Source organism: Thunnus albacares, chromosome 13 (genome assembly GCF_914725855.1).
Source record: "Thunnus albacares chromosome 13, fThuAlb1.1, whole genome shotgun sequence".
NCBI lineage: Eukaryota > Metazoa > Chordata > Actinopteri > Scombriformes > Scombridae > Thunnus > Thunnus albacares.
Window position 1 is genome coordinate 4,838,958 of NC_058118.1, and position 21,307 is coordinate 4,860,264.

At 40.3% G+C, this 21,307-nt stretch overlaps 2 protein-coding genes across 5 annotated transcripts in view; one reads left to right on the top strand and one right to left on the bottom strand.

The window, feature by feature from the left end:
- Nucleotides 1-13,058, top strand: part of b3gat1b (beta-1,3-glucuronyltransferase 1 (glucuronosyltransferase P) b) — a 35,939-nt gene extending 22,881 nt beyond the window's left edge. For 2 of the 3 annotated variants that reach the window (XM_044369903.1, XM_044369902.1), the window contains exons 3-9: nt 1,243-1,494; nt 6,751-6,865; nt 8,146-8,288; nt 8,677-9,182; nt 9,353-9,649; nt 9,967-10,072; nt 11,572-13,058. In XM_044369903.1, the coding sequence (XP_044225838.1) occupies nt 8,177-8,288; nt 8,677-9,182; nt 9,353-9,649; nt 9,967-10,053 (1,002 nt within the window). In that variant the 5' untranslated portion in view covers nt 1,243-1,494; nt 6,751-6,865; nt 8,146-8,176 and the 3' untranslated portion in view covers nt 10,054-10,072; nt 11,572-13,058. Of the gene's footprint in view, nt 1-1,242; nt 1,495-4,768; nt 5,029-6,750; nt 6,866-8,145; nt 8,289-8,676; nt 9,183-9,352; nt 9,650-9,966; nt 10,073-11,571 lie in introns of those variants that run through there. The other variant, XM_044369904.1, reaches the window with a different exon arrangement.
- On the bottom strand, nt 12,681-21,301 carry LOC122995003 (beta-galactosidase-1-like protein 2). Of its 2 annotated transcripts, XM_044369899.1 has the most exons (19): nt 20,507-21,301; nt 19,687-19,872; nt 19,533-19,601; nt 18,965-19,060; nt 18,420-18,528; nt 18,239-18,331; nt 18,052-18,133; nt 17,906-17,970; nt 17,708-17,792; nt 16,609-16,746; nt 16,338-16,418; nt 16,142-16,251; nt 15,897-16,043; nt 14,621-14,692; nt 14,423-14,501; nt 14,233-14,320; nt 14,047-14,158; nt 13,835-13,951; nt 12,681-13,378 (listed from the first exon to the last, which is right to left on the bottom strand). In XM_044369899.1, exons 1-19 carry the CDS (start codon nt 20,596-20,598, stop codon nt 13,292-13,294), a joined length of 1,908 nt encoding a protein of 635 aa, XP_044225834.1. In that variant the 5' UTR covers nt 20,599-21,301; the 3' UTR covers nt 12,681-13,291. The 2 variants fall into 2 exon arrangements, with proteins under 2 accessions (XP_044225834.1, XP_044225835.1); XM_044369900.1 differs by lacking the exons at nt 12,681-13,378; nt 14,233-14,320 and having other exon boundaries at nt 13,843-13,951.
- Between the last annotated feature and the right edge of the window lie 6 nt (nt 21,302-21,307).

Consider the following 21,307-nt stretch of genomic DNA (forward strand, 5'->3'; position numbering starts at 1 on the left):
CGGTGTGGCGACCTCCTTCGTAAGGTAGTTTATTCATGAATGCTTATTGTAACACTTTAATTTTCTAAAATTAAAAGTGTAATAAAAACAAAAACAGGATTTTTAAGCCTCTTTCCACTTTTACTCAAATACAAATACAAATACAAATACAAATGCAAATAATTTTGCTGCCTCAACAAATACAGATACAGATACAAATACAAATACTGGGCTCTCTGCACATCTCTAGTACCCACAGAATGTTATGTCACTACAGATAAATGTCATAAATTTTCTTCTCTGGTTGTGTCACATTTCTGTAGCGGTTCATTGAATTAGCTGAAATTATTCTATTAGTGCTAATATTGGTTAGATCAAACTGCCAACAATGATGTTGCCCAGTTTGTTGACACTACGATAGCTGATTTCCCAAAGCAGATGACTGTAAGAAATTTCCCTTATCTCTGACTCTGAATAATAAGTCGGAGGCTTGCATGAATGGTTTTACTCAGCTGCAAGTAATTACAGTCTGAACAATATGATGTGATCACAGCATTACACCTGTGGCTTTCCTGCAATGACAAGTCATGTCTGCCATGAGAAGCATCTGTTTGCTTCCCCCTGAATTATTTTTACATTGGTGGACAATACAGTAGGCAGTAGGTGTGATTTCCACTGATCTAATCTTCCACAAGTTTGAACGGTCATAGTCACTCATCTAAACCACAAGCTACAAGCAGCACTGCACTTTGTCACATACCACAAGATTACCATCCTTTCCTCCTTAATTGCTTATATGAGCTGTACTGCCTTTCACACTGCTGCCTCTTCTCCATCTGTGGAGTCCTCCAGATTAGAGGCATATTTTTATCCTATCCCACTATTAGAGTTTTCAAGCTCAGGAGTCCATTCAGCATGCACTCCTCTCATAATGCCTGTCAGGAAATGAAAGCAAAATGAATAGAAATGCCCTTACTGTCTGACTAGTGGACCATGTGACTATAGCTGTTCATGCCTCAGATAAACAACCCCCACATTATGCATGGCTCTCTCAATTTTTCAAATCCCGCTTCATCCCCAAGCAAGAATTCCATTTGTGGGGCTGTGACATTTTTTATGTGATTTATTCTATTGTCCTGAGTCCTCGGGCCATGGCTGCCCCTCCACCCCGTCCCCTGGCCATCAGCTTTGACAATCCCAGCCTTTGTTTTTGCAATGAGAAGCAGCATTCTTCCAGAGGGATGACCTCCTCTGTCTCCACAGGGGCTGGCACTGAGGACGCGACCCTACCCGAGGATTGGATAGCACCCACCGGATGCTGTGAACGAAATCCGCTAGTTGTCACCCCAACTCTGCTGCTTGTGTGTGTGCCAAACACGCTCTCCTTCGCCAGTAAGAAAACTTTATGGATCCCTCTGTTCATCAAAGCTGACACATCGATGCCCGGCACAATTATCAGCACCTTGATCATTAACACAGCACAACAGGATTAAATGAAAGTGGATCATCATCTCTGTAAGTATACATCTCTTACACTTTATTATTTGTATTGTTTTTATTTAATCAACATTGTATTGTAGTTGAATTGAGAGTTAATGCTCAGTTATATGATTGTTAAACAACTGTCTGACAGGGGAAATAAATAACTTTCCCTCTGTTATGACAATACAGCAAAATACAAAACTTCAGCAGCACCTGAAGGAGAGAAGCTGAAATTAAATGTATTATTGAAGTAAAAAAAACTATTTTGGAGAGACTAATCCCTAAAATCCCAGAGCATCTGAGTATTAGAATTTCAAACCAGCTGTACATTAAGGCACCACGCTCACTTTTCACACTTCTAACTAGATGAAATGGACAGTGCAAACATAACATAAAAACATCAGATTACCAGCAGCTGTCTATCATATACAGACACAGGCACAGGTCACAATTAGGATTTAAGGGATTGATAACATTTGGCTGGATTCAGATGGCAGTAATGAGGATTTGTTGAAAGAATATCACAACATACGGTTCCCCTAAATTCCTGATAAGCTCCCTCTACAGTGGATTTATTTGCAACCAAAGTGATATTTCTAACACTGACAATACCATTAAATGTACTGCAAAGGGAGCATAACAATGCAATTTGTTTTTGTTTGTGACTCTGTCCGCCACCTGCCTGGAGGGACTGGAGGATGTGCATGGAACTGCTTTGCTGTAATGAGGATTGCATTGTAAAAGCCAGATCTGTATGTTGGAGGTTGAACACACATAAGAAATGCAAAGGTGTGGTTATTAGTGTTGTAGGTCAGCATCATTGACACTGTTTAGATGAATCCCATATGATAGGCTTATCTGTCTTTCGTTACCCTTTAAATCAAGGATCTTTCATCAGTCTGCCTACAGATTGTATCTGCCTCATAGCCCCCAGCAGCCCCTGCCATTTGCCTGTCATTAGCTCAGACAACATTAGTATGGATTTCCCAACTGAGACAGGATTTAAAAGACACGTCTCTTAAGAGGTCCGATATCAAGACAGGCCTATTTATAGTCCACATGAGCTGTGCCATACATTTTAAACACATGGTAAGAAGCTTTCGATCTTTTTTAAGTGCTGAGAGAGGCTGGAAACATCTTCCACTCCTGGCTCTTTGAGCCGGCCAAGGTCCATCATTAGTGAGCACTGGGTTGGAATCATTAGGTTTGTGATGTAGACCAGAGTCTAGCCGTAAAGTCTCACTGCCAGGTCCATATGTGTACCTGCACTGATTAGTTTGATGCCATTGCACACTTTGTACCAAAGAAAGCACTTTTGGAGAGCACAATCAGAGCCTTTTACGCAAGCAGACACAAGTTTGCTGTGTAGTCAAAGTCAAATATTTGAAGCCAAGTAAATGTGTATAGGTTAGTTTTGTGTCATTTAAGGGAATTATCTTGCCCTGTGGGTGTAAAGATTGTTGATTGGTGTTTTGACAGGCAACCCTTAAATTGGCTTCATGGTTCAGTGCTTGCACACAGTGAAATTGCCATATTTACGGCTGAGTTAGCACAGCTGAAGAAAACAATGCTGTATTATTCAGATGGATCAAAATTAATTAATTCATGAACTTATCAAGTATAAGATACATAATAAAACAGGATAAAACTGGGAAAAATCATTATTTTGTTTATCTATCTACCATACATTATGGCTCCAACTTTAGAAGCAAAAATCAATCTTAGCATTGCAATCTTAGCATTAGTATGCTCACTCATCTACCCCCTGCAGAGGTCATTAACATATGGGCAGACCCTTTGTGTTAATGATGTGTATGGCCACAGGCATCTGTGAAATTTCATGTTGCATTGTACAAGTGAAGTAAAAAAAAATCAATTGGCAAACCGCCATTAAGTTCAACACCTTGTCAGCTATTTTGGCCACAAATAATGTTTCTGAGGGTTGCAGCCTAGAATGTTAAAACATTTTTTTCTCAGCTGATGAGATTTTAATCAAAAATTCCTGCACAAATGGTTGGCTCAGGGAAGTTGTGACCTTGGCTCAGCAACACTGAGATGCTCCCTTAAAAATATTCTTCTTTATTACATTCAGAAAGAGTAAAATGTTGTATTGAGGAAACTTAATTTGAGTTATTTCCACATGTGACAGTGTGACCCCAGTGGTACCCCATTGCTTTATTCTTGTTGTTAACATATAGTACATCAGGGCTGGCTCATGCTGTAATCATCATACTTACTGTATTTAGCTTTAAACATCAACTATATCAGTTATTCTTGCCACTCTGAGCAGGTATAAGCTTGGTAGACTTTCATGTTCTTCTACCAGTGCAACCTGTACTCATTTTCTCTGTATTGCCTGCAGCAGCTCACGTGCAGCAGATAATGGTGTGTTGAATAAGCAGTAAATCATGAGGCCTGATTCACAGTGGTATTATAGAGGTCCTGTATCAGTTTGATTATTAGTCTTATAAAACACAGGTAGCACATATTGGATGAGGAAACAATGCAGATGTTTTACTTTAATCAGGGGTATGTTTTTAACATAAATCACAAATTTAAATCAAATATTATGCAGTCACAGGTGCAATATTTTATAACAGCAATAGGACTCAGCCAGCTGAAGATCCATCTCTGTCATACAATACAAAATGGGACTGGGAAACAACATCCAGATCTTAAATTTGTAAAGTCTGCACTGCTTCCTTTTTGCTCTGATGTATGGTCAAAATTTAAAACAAGAAATTCCTTAGATTGTTTAAAGCAAGCATGGTTTGGAGGGAATCCTGTATTTAAAGGACCAGTGTGTAGGATTTAGTGGTATCTAGCGGTAAGGTTGCAGATTGCAACCAACTGAGTACCCCTTCCCTTCCAAGCGTGAACAAGGACCTACAGTGGCCGCGAAAAACACGAAAGGCCCTCTCTAGAGTCAGTTTTTGGTTTGTCCATTCTGGGCTACTGTAGTAACATGGTGGTGCAACATGACAGCCTCCACGGAAGAGGACCATGACTGTATATGAAGATGGATGTCATGACAGCGCCCCAAAAGTGAAGCCACAACATCTCTATCGCCCCCTGGTGGCTGGCTGTAGTATAGGTCATAAGTCCCGCCCCCTCCATGTTAGTGGATGGGACATGAGCCAAACTAAAAAATCAAAGTACACGTCAAATAAATTTTCTCAAAGATGGTTTCTGTCATTTAGGGTAGTTCATATCATGCTGATGTTTGCTCAAGTGCTCGTGTTCCTTGTAAGCTTGTTTTTAATTAGTTATTTGACGATATAGAAAGGGGATCTGACGTCATGATTGACAGCGGTGACAGCCGCTCTCAAACCTCCGTCAGGCAGTGGGACGGCTGAGGGGGCGTGTTCCGCAGGCCGTCATCCCGCCGCCCGACTCTACTGCGCATACGCTGGCTCCAAATGACGTCACACATGCAAGATGGCAGCTCCCGGAAAGGCTTAACTTTTGCATAGCGGTAGGAAGTGGCGACGCGTCGTCCATATATATATATATATAGTCTATGAAGAGGACCCGCTCCCTATGTCAATATGAAGGGCTCGTTCTAAGGTAACGAAAACACAGTGATTCTTATTTTCAGGTGAATATACATTAATGAAAACATTATTAAAACTTACTTAATGGAATATTATATTCCACGTCTGCCAGTAGATCACCCTTAATTGTACACACTGGACTTTTAAGTCTTTTAACACTTATCAATTAGCTTTGTGCCGATTGTATTCTTTAAACGTGGACCCACAAAGAATGGATTGCGGTGCATTTCACCTTTTGCGGGTGATTTGTGAATTACACGCTACTTTTTGCAAATCAACAATCCTTTTATGGATTTGTCCCAAAGATTTGTCTATGGAAAGTGTAATTATCAACATCAGTGAACACCATGCCTTTGTAATGTAAACCAGCAGACCATTTCTTTGCAATTATTTTATCATTAATGTAACACAAACACAGTTTTGGGCTCAGGTGACTGGATGAACAGAAAGTTATTGCTACCTACCAGATATTCAGACAGTTGCTGGTGCATGCAGAACAGGATGTAGCCCACAGTGAAAATCTGTGATCCAGTTTGCACGCTGACTGTGATCATGCACCTTCAGGACAGGAAGCTGACTGAGTTTGACTGACAGGGATAATTGTGTGTTCTGTCAGGGAGACAGCCTTGTCAGTGGTTTTATTTTCATCACTAATTACCTCCACCAAGAAGGTTTTGTTTTTTATTTTGGTCTGTTTTTTTTGTTGTTGTTGTTGTCTAATAGGATACCTATGTAGCAGATTGATGCTGCTTCTTTGCAGATGAAATTTGATGGAAAGAAAACTCCAATTAGTTTTTGATGCGGAAGGAAGCTTACATTTCTGCTCATAACTCTTGAACTGTCAAGTGTAGACACATCTTGTTTGCCCTGGATTCCTTGATCCAACACTATCTATCCATAAAAGCCATGTACAGTTCATGAAACTTATCCACCCTCAAATGGGGATGCAAAATAGTGAGAATGTGGAGAGCAAGTCATGGCTTTTCAGCATGATGTGCCTAGATAATTAGCCTGTCTATATCAATGACATGCTGTTCAAACATGACCCTATTAAACCTATCCTGATGTGGTAATTAGCTAGCACAACCCTTGATCTCAGACTGGGGTTGATCCTTTTTAATCAAGGATTAATTATGTCTAAAGACTTGTGATTAACCAGCTGAGGATCCGTCTCATGAAGAGAGGGAAACAAAAGTGGCTGCATGTTTGGGGCCTGTTTTGTTGTGAGATATACTGTAAGTGAGTGCAGGAAACAGCTGACCAAAAGGATAATAAGTGAGCTAAACATAAACATGTGCACTGTGTGATGCAGTAGGTCTGTTATCAGCATTTCTTTGAAGAGAATGTTGTGACCTTCATCCACACAAAAGCTTGTTTGGCCAACACATTTCAGCTAAACCAGGTAAAAACTGCCTGAATGCTATTCTGCCTGAACCATACCACAACAACAAAGATGACCTTTGATAATGAATTATACCAAAAGCACAAAAATAATGTGATGAAACTGTTGTTTATGCTTCCATGTTGGATGTAAAATATTTGCCCCAAATATCCTGTAAGTCTTGAGGGACCCAATCATAGAATTATCCATGTTTGGACTTTAGAGTATTCCAGGTAACCTCAAGTCAAAACTGATTGACAGAAAACTTTGTTACATATCTACATTTCTATCCTGAGATACACAAAAGGGTATCAAATAAACAGTAGTACTACATGCTGTGTTTTCTCTTTGCAGGGATAATCGACTGAATTGAACCACTGATACACACAGTCTCCCTCTTCAGGCCTCTTTATACAGAGCCCACAGTAACTGTCCTTGGAGCGACCATGTGTGTTAGTTATAAACATAGGTAAGATACATGGAAGTGGACTGTACAATTCGCCTCTCATTCAATGTCTTTACAATTTGCCTCTCATTCATCCATACACACACACACTGATGGCAGCAAGTTACATGCAAGGCACTGGCTTAATCAGCAGGAGCAATTTGGGGTTCAGTGTCTTGCTGAAGGGTACGTTGTCATGTGGACACGAAGATGGAACTACCCACCCTCTAACACATTCTTTGTCAACTGTTTACAGGCAGAAGAGGGCCTGACCCTTTCAGGCACACTGCAGCCCTCTTCAAATCATTAGCTCAAATGTTCTCTGTACACCAGTCCGCTTTCAAATGAGACAAAAAGAAAGCTCGGAGCATTTTCTGACCTATTTTCTGTTGTGCAGCAGCTCCAGCAGGCTGACACTGCTTCTGAACAAAATGCCTCCTTACTTGTAGTGTCTGCCTTGCAGCTACAGTATGGCGATGTTCAATAGAGGGCCACCATCTTTGGACTTCAAAATGCAATTCACAGAGCAATGAAGTGACAGGCCATTGGATTTGGAAACTCAGTGAACCAGCTTATCCATTCACAGGCTGAAGACAGTGTGCTAAATATAACTCTGAAAGCAGCAAATGTCTCCTTTAAAAATGATAAGTCCTAATGGAGTCTTGTGAAAGACACTTTGAATTTCTCCACCTTATACAACAGCAGCAACCTAAAGAATTCTAATTAGATAGCACTCTCATTAAATTACAAAGGTCAGTTACTGTAATATATAATTTTTTATTTATTGAATAAAATAATAAAATGCCTCAAAATTTAATTTATTTAATTTAATGCAGAAAAAAATAATACAATGTGCAAAATTAAAGGAAAATAAACTAATATTATTTGATATGATACATATACACTCACCGGCCACTTCATTAGGTTCACCTGTCAAAACTAATGCAATCCAATACAACAGCTCTGCCATAAATGTATTATTAAGGTGGTAGTGGGTGGTGGTGTAGTGGCATGCATTATATCGAAAAGTGTTCCTACTATTTTGCTCCCCTCATGTGTGTTAATAGAGTGGACAAAATATTAAGAACACCACTACACCACCATCCCCTCGTGTAGAATTTATGGCAGAGCTGTATTATTGGATTGCATTAGATTGCACCTAATGAAGTGGCTGGTGAGTGTATGCATACACAACAACATTTAAAACGAGATAGCGAGATATTAAAATGGTCATTGGAAAAGCTAATTTCACAGCCCTCTGCTTCTTATGATTGTGCGTCCTATCCTTCTTATATGTCTTGCAGGTAGAGACATGACTCAGGTCTGACCCTGGAGATGCCGAAGAGACGAGACATCGTCGCCATTGTGTTGATTGTGTTGCCTTGGACACTGCTCATCACTGTTTGGCACCAAAGCACCATCACTCCACTGCTTGCTACACGAAAGGGTAAAAAGTACTTAACAGTCTGTTGATGGTTTGTGATAGTGGACATTTTTGCCATTAATATTCATCACAGCAGTGTACCAGAAAGGTGTTTGTGTGACTTACAGCATGCATGTGAGTGAGTATGTTCTAATCTCAGAGGTCACATGTTGATAAAATGCAGTGAAGCCAGAGTGTAATGCACAGAAGATTATGTCTGCTAACTCACAAGATAACAGTTAAGCATCAACCTCTCTACAGATTAAATCCAGTCCATATTGTTTCATTAAGGAGAACAAGCTAGCAAGCTGGATCTGAATATACAGCAGCTTAATGTAGTAGAATGAAGGTTCCATCCATATTTGAATGTAGGACACAGAGGCTCATTGTAATCATTTCCCCTCCTGCCTAGATGACAGACGTGATGGTCGCTCCAGGAACACTTTCGCTTTCAAGGAGTCCTGCTCACTGCAGAACCGGGACATCGTGGAGGTGGTGCGCACAGAGTATGTCTACAGCCGGCCTCCACCCTGGTCCGACATCCTGTCCACCATCCATGTCATCACTCCCACCTACAGCCGGCCAGTGCAGAAGGCAGAGCTGACACGTCTGGCGAACACTTTGCTCCATGTGCCCAACCTGCACTGGATCCTGGTGGAGGACTCCCAGAGGAGGACCCCTCTGGTCAGCCATCTCCTCCAGGAGACGGGACTCAACTACACCCACCTCAATGTGGAGACGCCCAGGAACTACAAGATACGCGGGGACACAAGGGACCCCCGTATACCACGGGGCACTATACAGAGGAACCTGGCCCTGCGGTGGCTGCGGGAGACCTTCAGTGTAAACAACAGCCAGCCTGGGATTGTCTACTTTGCAGATGATGACAACACGTACAGTCTGGAGCTGTTTGAGGAGGTGAGGAAATATATTTCAAAGCAAAAACATAAATGATGCAATGTCTCCTCCTCCTAAACCTTTCACACTCTTCCTACTTGTGTTGTGTGTTTTTAGCTACATTTTGGGATTTATGGAATTCAAAATGACTCTCATGAGTGAGTGTGTCTGTCTCTGTTTCCATCTACCAGATGCGATCCACCAAAAAGGTATCAGTGTGGCCTGTGGCCTTTGTGGGCGGCCTTCGGTACGAGTCCCCTAAAGTAAACACCTTGGGCAAGGTGTACGGCTGGAAAACGGTATTCGACCCACATCGGCCCTTTGCTATCGACATGGCTGGCTTTGCAGTGAACCTGCGCCTCATTCTGTCTAAACCTCAGGCTTATTTCAAGTTACGTGGGGTGAAAGGAGGTTATCAGGAGAGCAGTTTATTAAAGGAGCTTGTCACCCTGAGCGACCTGGAGCCTAAAGCTGCTAACTGCACTAAGGTGAGAAAATGTTTGAAATGCTGTGCAACCCCTGTGAATTGGCAATAAAACAAGCTGCATCTGTAAATTCTGCTGGTGTAAGAGCATGTATCTTGAGATCCTTGGCTGTCATAACAGTTTGTTCTTAAAGTCAGTAAACTGTCAGCTTACAGCCAACCCTTTATGCTTACAGCTCATTTAAAATGGTTCTCCCTCTGAACACTGTGTTGAGGGTATGATGTGGTTTATTACTATTGCACAGCTAAAAGGTATGTATTAGTGTTTCATCATACTGACTGTATTTCTACTTTCCTTTCTTCTTTCTTCCTTTTCCACAGGTATTAGTATGGCACACACGGACGGAAAAGCCTGTGCTGGTAAATGAGGGCAAGAAAGGATTTACAGACTCTAATGTGGAGATATGACATACTTCATCTGACACAGGTAATAGCAGAGATTTAGAAATGCAAATTACTACTTTTCCACAAATGGGTTATTTTGGGGGATAGTCCAAAAGTTGGTTCACCGTGCAAAATAAGATAGGGACCTTACTTTAAATAGATATCTTACCTTTAAATAACACAATTGTCTCCTGCCAAACATTTTTGTCTTGGTTATCACAAGTATTTTTTTACCGTGCTAGCTGCGTTGCTCTACGGATGACAATACTGACTGGTCAGTTCACCACTTAGGTCCAGACTGAAATATCTCAATAACTGTTGGATGGATCAGGATGAAGACTACTGACTTTGACTGACTTTTCCCCAAAGGGATATCTAAAGTTAACACAGTGAAATATCTCAACATCTACCAGATGAATTGGCGCATTTTGTAAACATTATGGTTCCCAGATGATGTATCTTAATAACTATGGTGATTCCCTGACTTTTGATCTAGCGCCACCCTGAGGTTGACATTTGTGGTTTTGAGTGAAATTTCTTAATAACTATTGGATGGATTGCCCTGTATGTTGACACAACATTCATGTTCCCCTCAGGATGATCTGTAATTTCCCCTGAATTTTCTTCTACAACCATCATCACGTCCACATTTCCATTTGCCCATTATGACCAAATAATGAATGAATGAATGAATAAATGAATTAAATTTTATTATTGTGTCGTGCATACTATTGCATGCCCAGCCCACATGGGCTTACAAGACAGCAAACAATCCAGAGTACAGCATATACATTGTCAAACAGCAGAAAGAAAATAAAGAAACAACTGAAGCATCTTTCACCTTCAGATCTTCAGACCATCATTGTGTAGGGCAGAACTCCTAAATCACTGACAGGAGCTTACTATGTATTACTGAAAAATCTAAATAAATACTAATGAAACAATCTATCTTGCCTTCTTTTCCAGGCTTTTGAAATAAAGTTAGCAAGTTTAAACGTATCAGAATTTAACAGCCATTCCAGTTTTTGCTCATCTGAACACCAGAATATTACAGGGTTTTGTTGAGCAATTTCATGGAACAGTAACTCTCTTAAGTCATCATAATTTGTACAGTACAAAAGAAAATGGGACTCACTTTCCACTTCACCCAAATCACACAGCTCACACAGTCTGTGTTACTCTGGAATATTTTTGAATCAACCAACCTCAAGAGCCAAATACCTGCAAAACTAATGACAATCCCATCAGCCTCAGCTGTACTTTGTGTTTAGTGCTAATTAGCAAATATTGGTATGCTAACACACTAAACTAACATGGTAAGCATAGTAAACATTATATCTGCTTAACATCAACATGTTACCATTGTTATTGTGAGCATGCTGATGTTAGCATTTAGTTCAGCGCACTGCTAACTAGACTCAGAACCACAAGCGTGGCTGTGGTCAGACTGTTAGTCATGTTTATAAATGGTTACTGTGGTTTGTAACAAGCCTTGTTTTTCCCTGTTTGTCTTTATTGACTGTACATTTATTGTGGTTTCAGGGGAGGCATTTCTCCGTGGGATTACATGGATTTAAGCCAACCTCAGAGCTCCATAAAGCAATGGCCAGGGTCAAAAATATTATCACAGCACGGTAGCTGTACTTCACCATAGCTTGGAAATGGAGGCACACCTGTCCAACCCCGGCAGCACAAAGCCATGTGCTTGTACAACCACAGAGTATCAAAGCACAACTGCACAAAAACAAGCCAGCCTCTTCTGCTCGGAGCACTGGCTGATGCGAGACACTGGAAGGAGTTGCCAAAAGGAGCTTGCCCACTGAGGTCTCCTCGGAGAGCTGAGACAAAGGATGTTAGGCGATTTAAACTGCAGGAAGAGATGGCACGGCGAGCAATAAAGAGCCCTCTCAGCGCAGACAACACCAGCCAACCATCCAATCAGCATTAAATAGGGCCCTTTTGTTCTGAAGCGAGCTGGCTGTCGGGCACAGGGCTGCACAGAGGAATAAAAAGGGTCCTTGTCTTAGGTGAGTCAGCACTGACTGACAGACTGCACTGAGGGGATCTGAACCCTAACCACTTGTACTGTACAACACTGAGCTATTTAGATAGCACCATGAACCCAGCACTAATTAGGAGTCGTGTAACTCCTCAACACACAAACACACTACGCTGTCACACTACGTACAATGAGCACACAGAAACACATGCACGGAGCAATGATTTATTATAATGTAACAGCGATGTCCTCTCTTACAGTCATTTACTCCACGCTCTTGTTTATTCCTCATATGCTGTAACTCTACTGAGGTCTTTGTTATTTAAGAGAACTTTCAGTATTCCCAGAGGCCTGTCCACTTCACAGGCCTCCTCATCAGCTAATTAAGATCTCACTGAGTGAAATGAAGGTTTCTCAGCAGAATTATTTATTGTTTCAGAGTATCTGGTACCATTCACTTGTTAGTTGTGTGCTGTGCTTGTGAGAGTAAATGGGATATGAAGTCATTACTCCAAAAACTGGATGCACATCCTTTCAAATAGCTGTATTACACAGTATAATTATTCCTTCCACAGATGGCTGGCTTGTAAGTAATGATTTCATACCCCATTGACTTGCAGCGGCTCTGCTAACAAATGCTAATGTTCTCTCAGACTCTGTGAATGTTAAAAGTTTGGTCAGTTATCGTTGTGACAAGCATCTAGAACCTTGAACTTTCACTTAATGATGTTGCCACACTGCTGCTTGTGTTTCATTTGAAAGCTGTTCACATCAGTCCTGCCTCAACTTATATTATCCCATAAACCTGTTCAGTTCAGTAACTGCTGCCCAACACATTCTGCAGAATATTCACGCAAGCAATACAAATCTAACAACATGAAATATAACTGCCATCTCCAGACAGAAATTGTTACTCTTTAACTAGGAATCCACGGGTAAAAGGATATACTTGGTAATTCTGCTCTATGTCTAAGGAGTCACTGTAACTAAAGGTACTGTATGTACATAGCTATAAACTGTTCCCATACAATCATGCCTCTCTGTCTTTGATTGATAAGTTGATGTAGCTAAATATTTGGCTGTATGTGTTTTTTGTACTGTGTATGTATGCGCAGTAGAGATTTGATCAAGGTGTTATATTAGTAACTATGATATAACAACACTGATATTATCCTCAACTTTAAAGACTCAGCCTGATGTGGTGAGTACTTTGTACACATATTTTACACAGAAAGAGAATGCCCATACAGGAGATGATGACAGTCACTGGATGTCTGCTGCCATGCCGAGATCAGGCATGTCCTCAAATTGGACCTTGTAGTCAGCCTCTTGCTCTTCAAACACAATCACCTTATTTATTTTTATGGAAAACATGTGAGAGACAAAGAAGAGAGAGTTAGAGTTCTTAGAGTAAAATCTGATTGTGTTTTCACATGTAGTAAATTAATCTTTTGCATTGTAATGCAAGGGGAAAAAACGTTTTAAAGGAATAGTTTGACATTCTATCATGCTCATTTGTTTTCTGACTGAGAAGTTGGTAAAACTTTCATACCTGTCTGTTAAATATGAAGCTACAGTCAGCAGCCAGTTAGCTTAGTGTAGCATAAAGACTCAATCCGTACTTAAAAAAGGACAGTGTAAAAAAAGATAAGTTGTTGTTCATGGATGAAACGAATGAGATAAAACGTGTTAAGTAGTGAGCTCTATTGGTGCTGGTTGGTGGGCTTTGTTACCATCAGAGGGGGGCCAAGCTAGCTATTTCCTTAAATGTCAAACTATTCCTTTAAAAAGTGCTGGTTTGTGCACCTGGTTGATTCCACTGTTGAGAAAGGGACCAGGTAGGTAGAGAGTCTGCTGGGGGCCAATGGACCAGTAGCGGCCCAGATTCAGCCCATTGACAAACACAACACCTTTCTCCCAACCCTATGGACCCAGGGACAATTAAATGTGTTCACGTACAAACACACATGTAGAAAAATGCACATAGTGTAGAAATCAGTCGTTTCATTTAAACTCACTGGCAGCTTCACAAATGTGTCACTCGGATACCCGTATGCAAACAGCCTCCCCATGAAAAAACCTGGGAAGCTGGGAGTTTCAGGGAGAGTTTTCCAAGGTGCCTGATAAAGACTGAAACAAGAAAATGCTATTACAGAAATATTAAAGTGATATTCAGTGCTTTATATTCAATAAAGCATACAAACCTATCAATAAAGCTGGGTTTCATATCCAGGCTGTATATTGTAAAATCCTGCAGGGGAATATTGTTTAATAAAATGTCTCCCACGAGGCCTGCAATAACACAGATCAAAATTGGCTTGTACACAATCCACTGAGTGCTTGAGTGATTTAATAGCAAGAATAACAATGAACTGCGTATTGTCTGTCGATCACCTTTATGTTGTTTGTCAAGGTCTCTTCCCTGGTGAACTCGTCCACAGTTCTCTACCAATAAACTTAGGGTTCGCCGTTCCTGTAGGGTTATCACTTTTTATGCTTTTGGAAATTTGAGGCAACACCTCAACATAGCACTGCAAAATGCAAATGATGTTTATTGGACATTTCCTTTCAGTGTCCAACTTGATGCCATACCTTACCATCAGGAACTGCCAGCTCCAGGCTCTGGCGCTTGAAAAGGCCAATGTAGCTTCTGTCTACAAACACCTAGGAAGGAAAAGAATTGCTGACAAATAAATTATATCATTGTACATAACACATACACATTTTTTTTAATGAAATATCTCAAAGATTTAATTTTGCTAACTAAGTCATCATTTTTTCACATCCACTATGTGCTGTATTTCCTGAACTGTGTAACAGCAACATGGACTGACCACTGACAGCAATGACTGAAATAAAGGGGATAGTTTGACGAGCCACCCTGTGACACTTCACGCCACTGTCCTATTTCCAGCTTTGCCAGACCTGAAAAAACACTTTTTTTTCCAGAGAAAAAGCTGTTTTGTACTTCAATACAATGTTGGCCCAACTAAAGACGTTGTTTACTAGTTTATTGTTTTCTTTTATAGTAGTTTTAACGATGTCACTTGTGTCTGTATCTACAAGGCAAAAATGAATTAATTGTTGGTTAATCTGCTGCTTTCAAGACATAATCTCACTGCTCAGATTATGATTTTTCAAATTATTAATCAAAAATAGAAAACTACAATAGGCAACTCACCCATGGCATTTTATTGTCCCGCAATGTACTCATAGTACTGGAGTAACATCCAGGTAACTACTATATAAATGCCCTTCAGCTTCCTATGTGCTAGGAGCAGCACTTGACACGTCATATGATGCAGCACCACAGCAGTACTGTGTTTTCAGTTTACCAGCACATCTAATGCTCATTAATTAATGTATTATATCTCATATCTGAAGTCTCCTCTGAAGTCTGGCGCTGACAAGAAGACCTGGCCAAGAAATTCTCTCACTTGCAACACCCCATAAAACCACAACTTGTCATTTCTATACTTGGATTTTTGCTTGGAATAACAAAGAAGATACAACATATTAATTAATGAGCTTCAGAAGAGCTGATAGGCAGATTTTTACCATTTGGACAGAGCCAGGCTAGCTGTTAACCCCCTGCATCCAGTCGTTATGCTAAACTAAGCTATTCATATTCATATTTAACAAAGAAAAGAGTGGTATGAATCTTCTCATCTAACTCTCAGCATGAAAGCAAATAAGCATATTTCACAAAATGTCAAACTAATGTTAAACTTTTGGTTTAGTTTCAGCAACTACAAAAAAGATAATGTATGAAATTATTTGTACATTACGCAATCAAGCATCCACACCCACCCTAATGCATAAGGTCAGAAAGAGTGAGATCATGCCTTCATGTACAGTGATGACTCACAAGGGCACGGTCTCGCACATTGTCTCCAGACTTCAATAAGCCTCCACTGGTGATAGTGGTCTCATACAGTGTGTATCCATAGGACTGGCCATTCTTGTTGTTAACAGGTAGGTTCTCCATGTTTACTGGCTTAGATGATTTAAATGGCTATAGAGAAAACTGAAATAATTAAATTGACCTCCTTGACAGAAAGCAACAATCCATACATCACATGTATGCAGACAATCTTACATCTAAAAACATACTCCCTCAGTGAAGCTCAAAGCGTCCCATAAGGAAAGGTGCTGGTACATGATAGCTGGTTCATAAGCCTCCCTGTAACGCAGGGCTGGCATGTCCAGGAAACTCTCCCCTCCTGCACAGAAAGATCAGGCAAAGAAGTCAGTCACAGCATATGCTCACATATACTTCATTGTTATCTATATGTATCGCTTGACTTACTGTTGAATCGAGAAAGTAGATCCCTAAGGAGATGGTACTTTTGAGTGTACTCCCCAGCTTCAGACAAGGGAGCATCATAATCTGCCAAACATCATAGATTAACTATCATGTGCTGCCATCTGCTGGTTGTTTAGGGTAATGTTCTGTAGACTGCAAGAAACCTCTCTAGTTCAGGTAGAGTGCTTCATCATTATAATAAAATCTTTGTAAATTTGCATCAAAGACACCACTACTTTGTTTTTGACAATGCACATGACACAGAGGAACCAACCATAGCTGGGGACTAATGCTTTGTAGGAAGGATCAGCGAGAGCTCCGCTCAGGAAGCCAAAACTTGAGCCTCCATGGAACATGTAGAGGTTGACAGACATGCCTCTCCTCAGCATTTCTCTCACAGTGGACACCATATCTGACAAGAAATTAAACATGTTGACAATGAACAAAGTGACTCCTATGAAACATAGTGTCAAAGTGTTAGAATCCCTGCAGTGGAAAAAAAAACTTACAAATAACTTATTAATGCAGTTTTTAAGTCAGGTCATTGAAATATTTTAAATCCTCTGCTGACTTCTCATCAGGAGCTACAAAAGTGGGCTTAACATTTACATGTAAATTTACATTGTTGGTGTGAAGCTGGCGTTTCTCATGCAAAAAAGCAAAGAGGTAGGAAAATATAACTAAAACAAACTACAGCGTGAGATTGAAAGCATTTGTTTACAGCAATTCAGAGTGGCTTAAGGTTAAATATGGCTACTGGGTAAGCTAAAAATAAAAACTTTATGAAGAGATGTCAGAGGTTTAATCTATGACAAAGGACAAAAAGTGACTCTGGATATTCATTCAGTTTTGGCACAGAATTGGATTTTACCAACATCTGTAAATTTTGTGTCAAAAATTGCTAAAAAAAAAAAAAAATTAAAAGAAAGAAAAAAAGTCTGTCAAAGAGTCTGTCAAAAAGCCTCAAACAACATTTAGACTGAGGAGAACTTTGCGAAGAACTTCAGAATAAATGAAATGTGCTCGGCAGCATATACGATATCAAGAAATGTGAGCAATTCATGAAAGGATGAAACATGCAAACTAAACACAATTTAACTGCAGTTTATTTAGGCTCTTTTCAAATAGCTGTGATCAGGGGAAACACCATCAATTCTAAATATCAGACATTTCATCACATATAGGTTGTAATGTATCCCAGATTTTTGGGGATAATTTTCACCTTTTTTTAGATAATTGATAGAGTAGAGGAAGGGAATGAGTGGAGAGAAAAGAGGGTATGATATGCAACAAAGGTCACTGGCTGGAAGCATTGATAGAGAGGTGTCAGTTTCATCTATAAAGCCAACACTAACAAGGAGAACCGTCCTTACCCTCTGGGGGGAGCACATGGTGGAGGTTACCCCACACATCATACCAGCCAGTCCAGTAGTCCATCACCATGGTGGGGCTGTTGGGCTGACAAACAGAAAACAATCCAAACTATTAACTTACACTGATAATTGTCCGGCAATATAATCATATGTCTACTTGACACCCTCAGATTCAGACTGTAAGGGGGAGATACAAACCTGGATAGCACTGAGATCCTGGATGTCTCTGTGATTTAGCTTCTGCAGCTTCACTGATCTGATGGCTACAAGACAGGAGATCACAAGCTAATCTCTGCACCTCTGTGTGTGTGTATATATGTGTGTATTAATAATAAATACTGCACCTCCATCCACACCCCCCGACTTTAATGTGTTGTGGTTGTCTGATGTGAACAAAAGCTCACTGATCCCTCTGGACTGTAAAGCCTTCAAAATAAAACAAAAAGACATTAGCATCATCAGACTGATCAGTTTTGTATGTGTGTATTTATCCACGTAGGATTGTTTAACGAAGGAACCTTATCACATTACCTCTTTAATGAAAAGCATGTAACTTTCATCTTTTGCAAATGATCCATATTCATTTTCAACCTGCACTGCAATGATAGGACCCCCTTTCTTAAACTAAAAAACACAAGCAAACATTTTATTAAGTTAAATGTAGCTGCAGCTACACACAGACTTGTTTTCAGGCCGAGTGACAAAAAGCTACCTGCAATGGAACCACTTTTGGTATAAGTTTGTCAAAATACGTGTTGACAGCCTGAGTGAAGCTTGGGTAAGTCGTCCTCAGTCTCATGCTGCCATCACGGAGGAGCCAGCTGCAGAGAGACAGAAAACAAGGTGCTTAGTTGTGACTAAAGCCACAGAGCTGCAAGAACAACGGGGGCACAGTAAGTCGAACATACTGGACAAAGCTTCACACACACTGGGCGAGTCTTCCCTTACAGCAAGATATGACTTTTTCACCCTGATTGCACTCAACAAAAAAATGGTACTTTGTGGTTTAGATCAAGGGGCTTCTGTGCTGCTGCTTTAAATTCACTTAAAACTTAATTGCATTTATTCAGGGACATAAACTATTCAGAGCTCAGTGAAAAAAGTAGTGCACAAGCTTTGAGTTTAAACTGACATCCTGCTTTCATACATACATGTAGCTTACACAAGAAAATCTGGATTTCTATGTACAGTTATCTATGTTTCACCACACAAAATCAGATTTTTTCCCCAAAAAGTTAAGAATCCACCATGACTTACCTTGGTAGTCCTCCAAGATCCAGCTCAGAGGAAATGTAAGGCCCTGGACGTAAAATCACCCACAATCCCAATTCAGCGGCAAGATTGATATAGGCTCTGAAACAGAGACAGAGAAAGCAATCAATAAGCAGTTTCTATCTGCAGAAACACAAAGTTTAGACTGACTGAGAACCCATATCTCATTGTTTGAGAGGTGTGAAATGTGCTTGGCAACAACAGCGGTAGGCTCAGGCCTTACATCCCTCTTGACTTATCACCACTGTGTCGTTAATTGCTTGATAAGTTGCTGTTGTTGTGGAGATGCCACTGTTGTCAGGTGGGACGCTCTGCCTCTAGCGTCTCCCCTGAGCACAGGGGCTTAGATGATGAGAAGGAAAGGAAGAGTATTACCAACCCACATTAGAGCAGGTGATACTGTCAGAACAGCTAGAGAGGTGATGCAAGGTGGTTGCATTCTGAAGTGGCATTGTACTGAGTTTGGTTAAATGTGGAGAGAGCACTTGTACAAGCAAAAAATCAGTGTGAGTGTTTTGTATTCATGTCAAGTAAGATTCACACTACTCCTTACACTAAATCCAGCTGTGTGTGGAAGTTGAACACCCCTCTCTCTGGCTGGTGCAGACTCCACGGCACGTACCTGCAAGGGTGCAGGATGTTCTCTGTTAACATTCAACTGGTGACCAGGCTTGAGATACAAAATGGATCCATAGTAGTTTTCCTACGTAGTCAGGGTGTTGATGCCACAGGCCTTCATTTTCATCAGGCGGTCCCTCCAGTAGGCCCTGGGCACACGGAAATAGTGGATGGATCCCCCGAGGATGCGGAAAGGCTCTCCCTCCAGGGTGAACTGGGACGAGTTGGCGCTCAGGCCCACTTTCCTGCTCATCCTCCGTCCCCCTGCTGGCATGCTTGGAGAGGAGTAGTAGTTTATTTGTGTCACACTCACATAATATGGCACATAGGCTATTGTGCCTGAATTGACCACATGACATGCTTGATAGGAATTTGCAGACATTTTGCTTTGGAAAACATGAGCACAAAGGAGCAGGAACATAACAGAATTTAGAGGCAAGATAGACTTTAACTGAGGGGATTAGCCCTTTGTATCAACTTTTACAAAATAAATGTTAATTTAAAAATGTTTTTCTTCATATAACATCCATTATGTTGTAGTTAAAGTCACTCTTTGTTCATTTTCTTAAAGGGAAATTAATACAGTGTGACGTATGGTGGCATCCAGTGACACTGTTACACTTCATATGAGCCTCAATAGCCTGTAATATTCCTATAAAAGTGTATTTTATAGTGTGTCTGTGACACCCCAATGCCTTTAGGTTTTTTCATCACATTTTTAAGTACAGTCACATTTTGTCTCTAACAGTATAACCATATCCCTGCAGAAACAAGAGCTTGCTATTGCTATTGCTATATTAACGGGTCATTGTATTTCACTGTTATAAGGTACATTAGTAAGCACAAACAGCCTCAAAGTAGCTCTAATGGAAACATATTCAACAACAAGTTGGTCAGAACTTGACTTACCCGAGATATCTGTACATGATGAAGCCAGCAATGCACAGGCAGATAAGTGCATATTTCCTTTTGTGCGCATTTCTTATCCTCAAGACAACCATCGATAGGATGTCAGGATCCCTTCCAGTACAGTCCGGTTAAGTTCACAGCAGCATCTGAGCACAGATGAACGCATGATGTTGGCATGAATAACGCACCGCCTCATGGGAGTGCCCCTGTGCAGAGCCATGGTGATCCAACACACCTCATTAACAAGGTTTGCATGTGGGTCGGTGTTATTTTGCAAAAATTGTATAGATGAGGATGACCTTAATTCAAGATGACTACATTCAATATTTTCCTGATAGTAATTGGCCATTGATTTATTAAAACACAAAGTTAAAACAATAACAAAGAGTTGATGTTATCTTATCTTCAAGAGTAGGCTAGTGTCTATAGAAGTGATCAAAATGTAAATCTATGGAAAATTATTGTAGCAAACTACTGTATCAACATCTCTAAAAACTGCAATAGTGGGTGACATTTTTCTAAATATTGCATGGTTTATTTTGAACTTGCCCATCATATTAAAGAAGAAAGAAAAAGGGTGTTCTGTAGCCAACTGTTCATGATTGTGTTCAGAACTGACAACAAAGATTAATGTTGTCGTATGGTGCATAAAAAAACAAAATATCACTCTAGTCTACATATCTTATATTCTCTATTGGATACATATGATATATTTTACACACATAGCATACACAAATGTTTCCCGTGGTTGTTTTTACACTGTTAAAAACAATAAAGATTAGATGTTCTTCTCATCCCGCT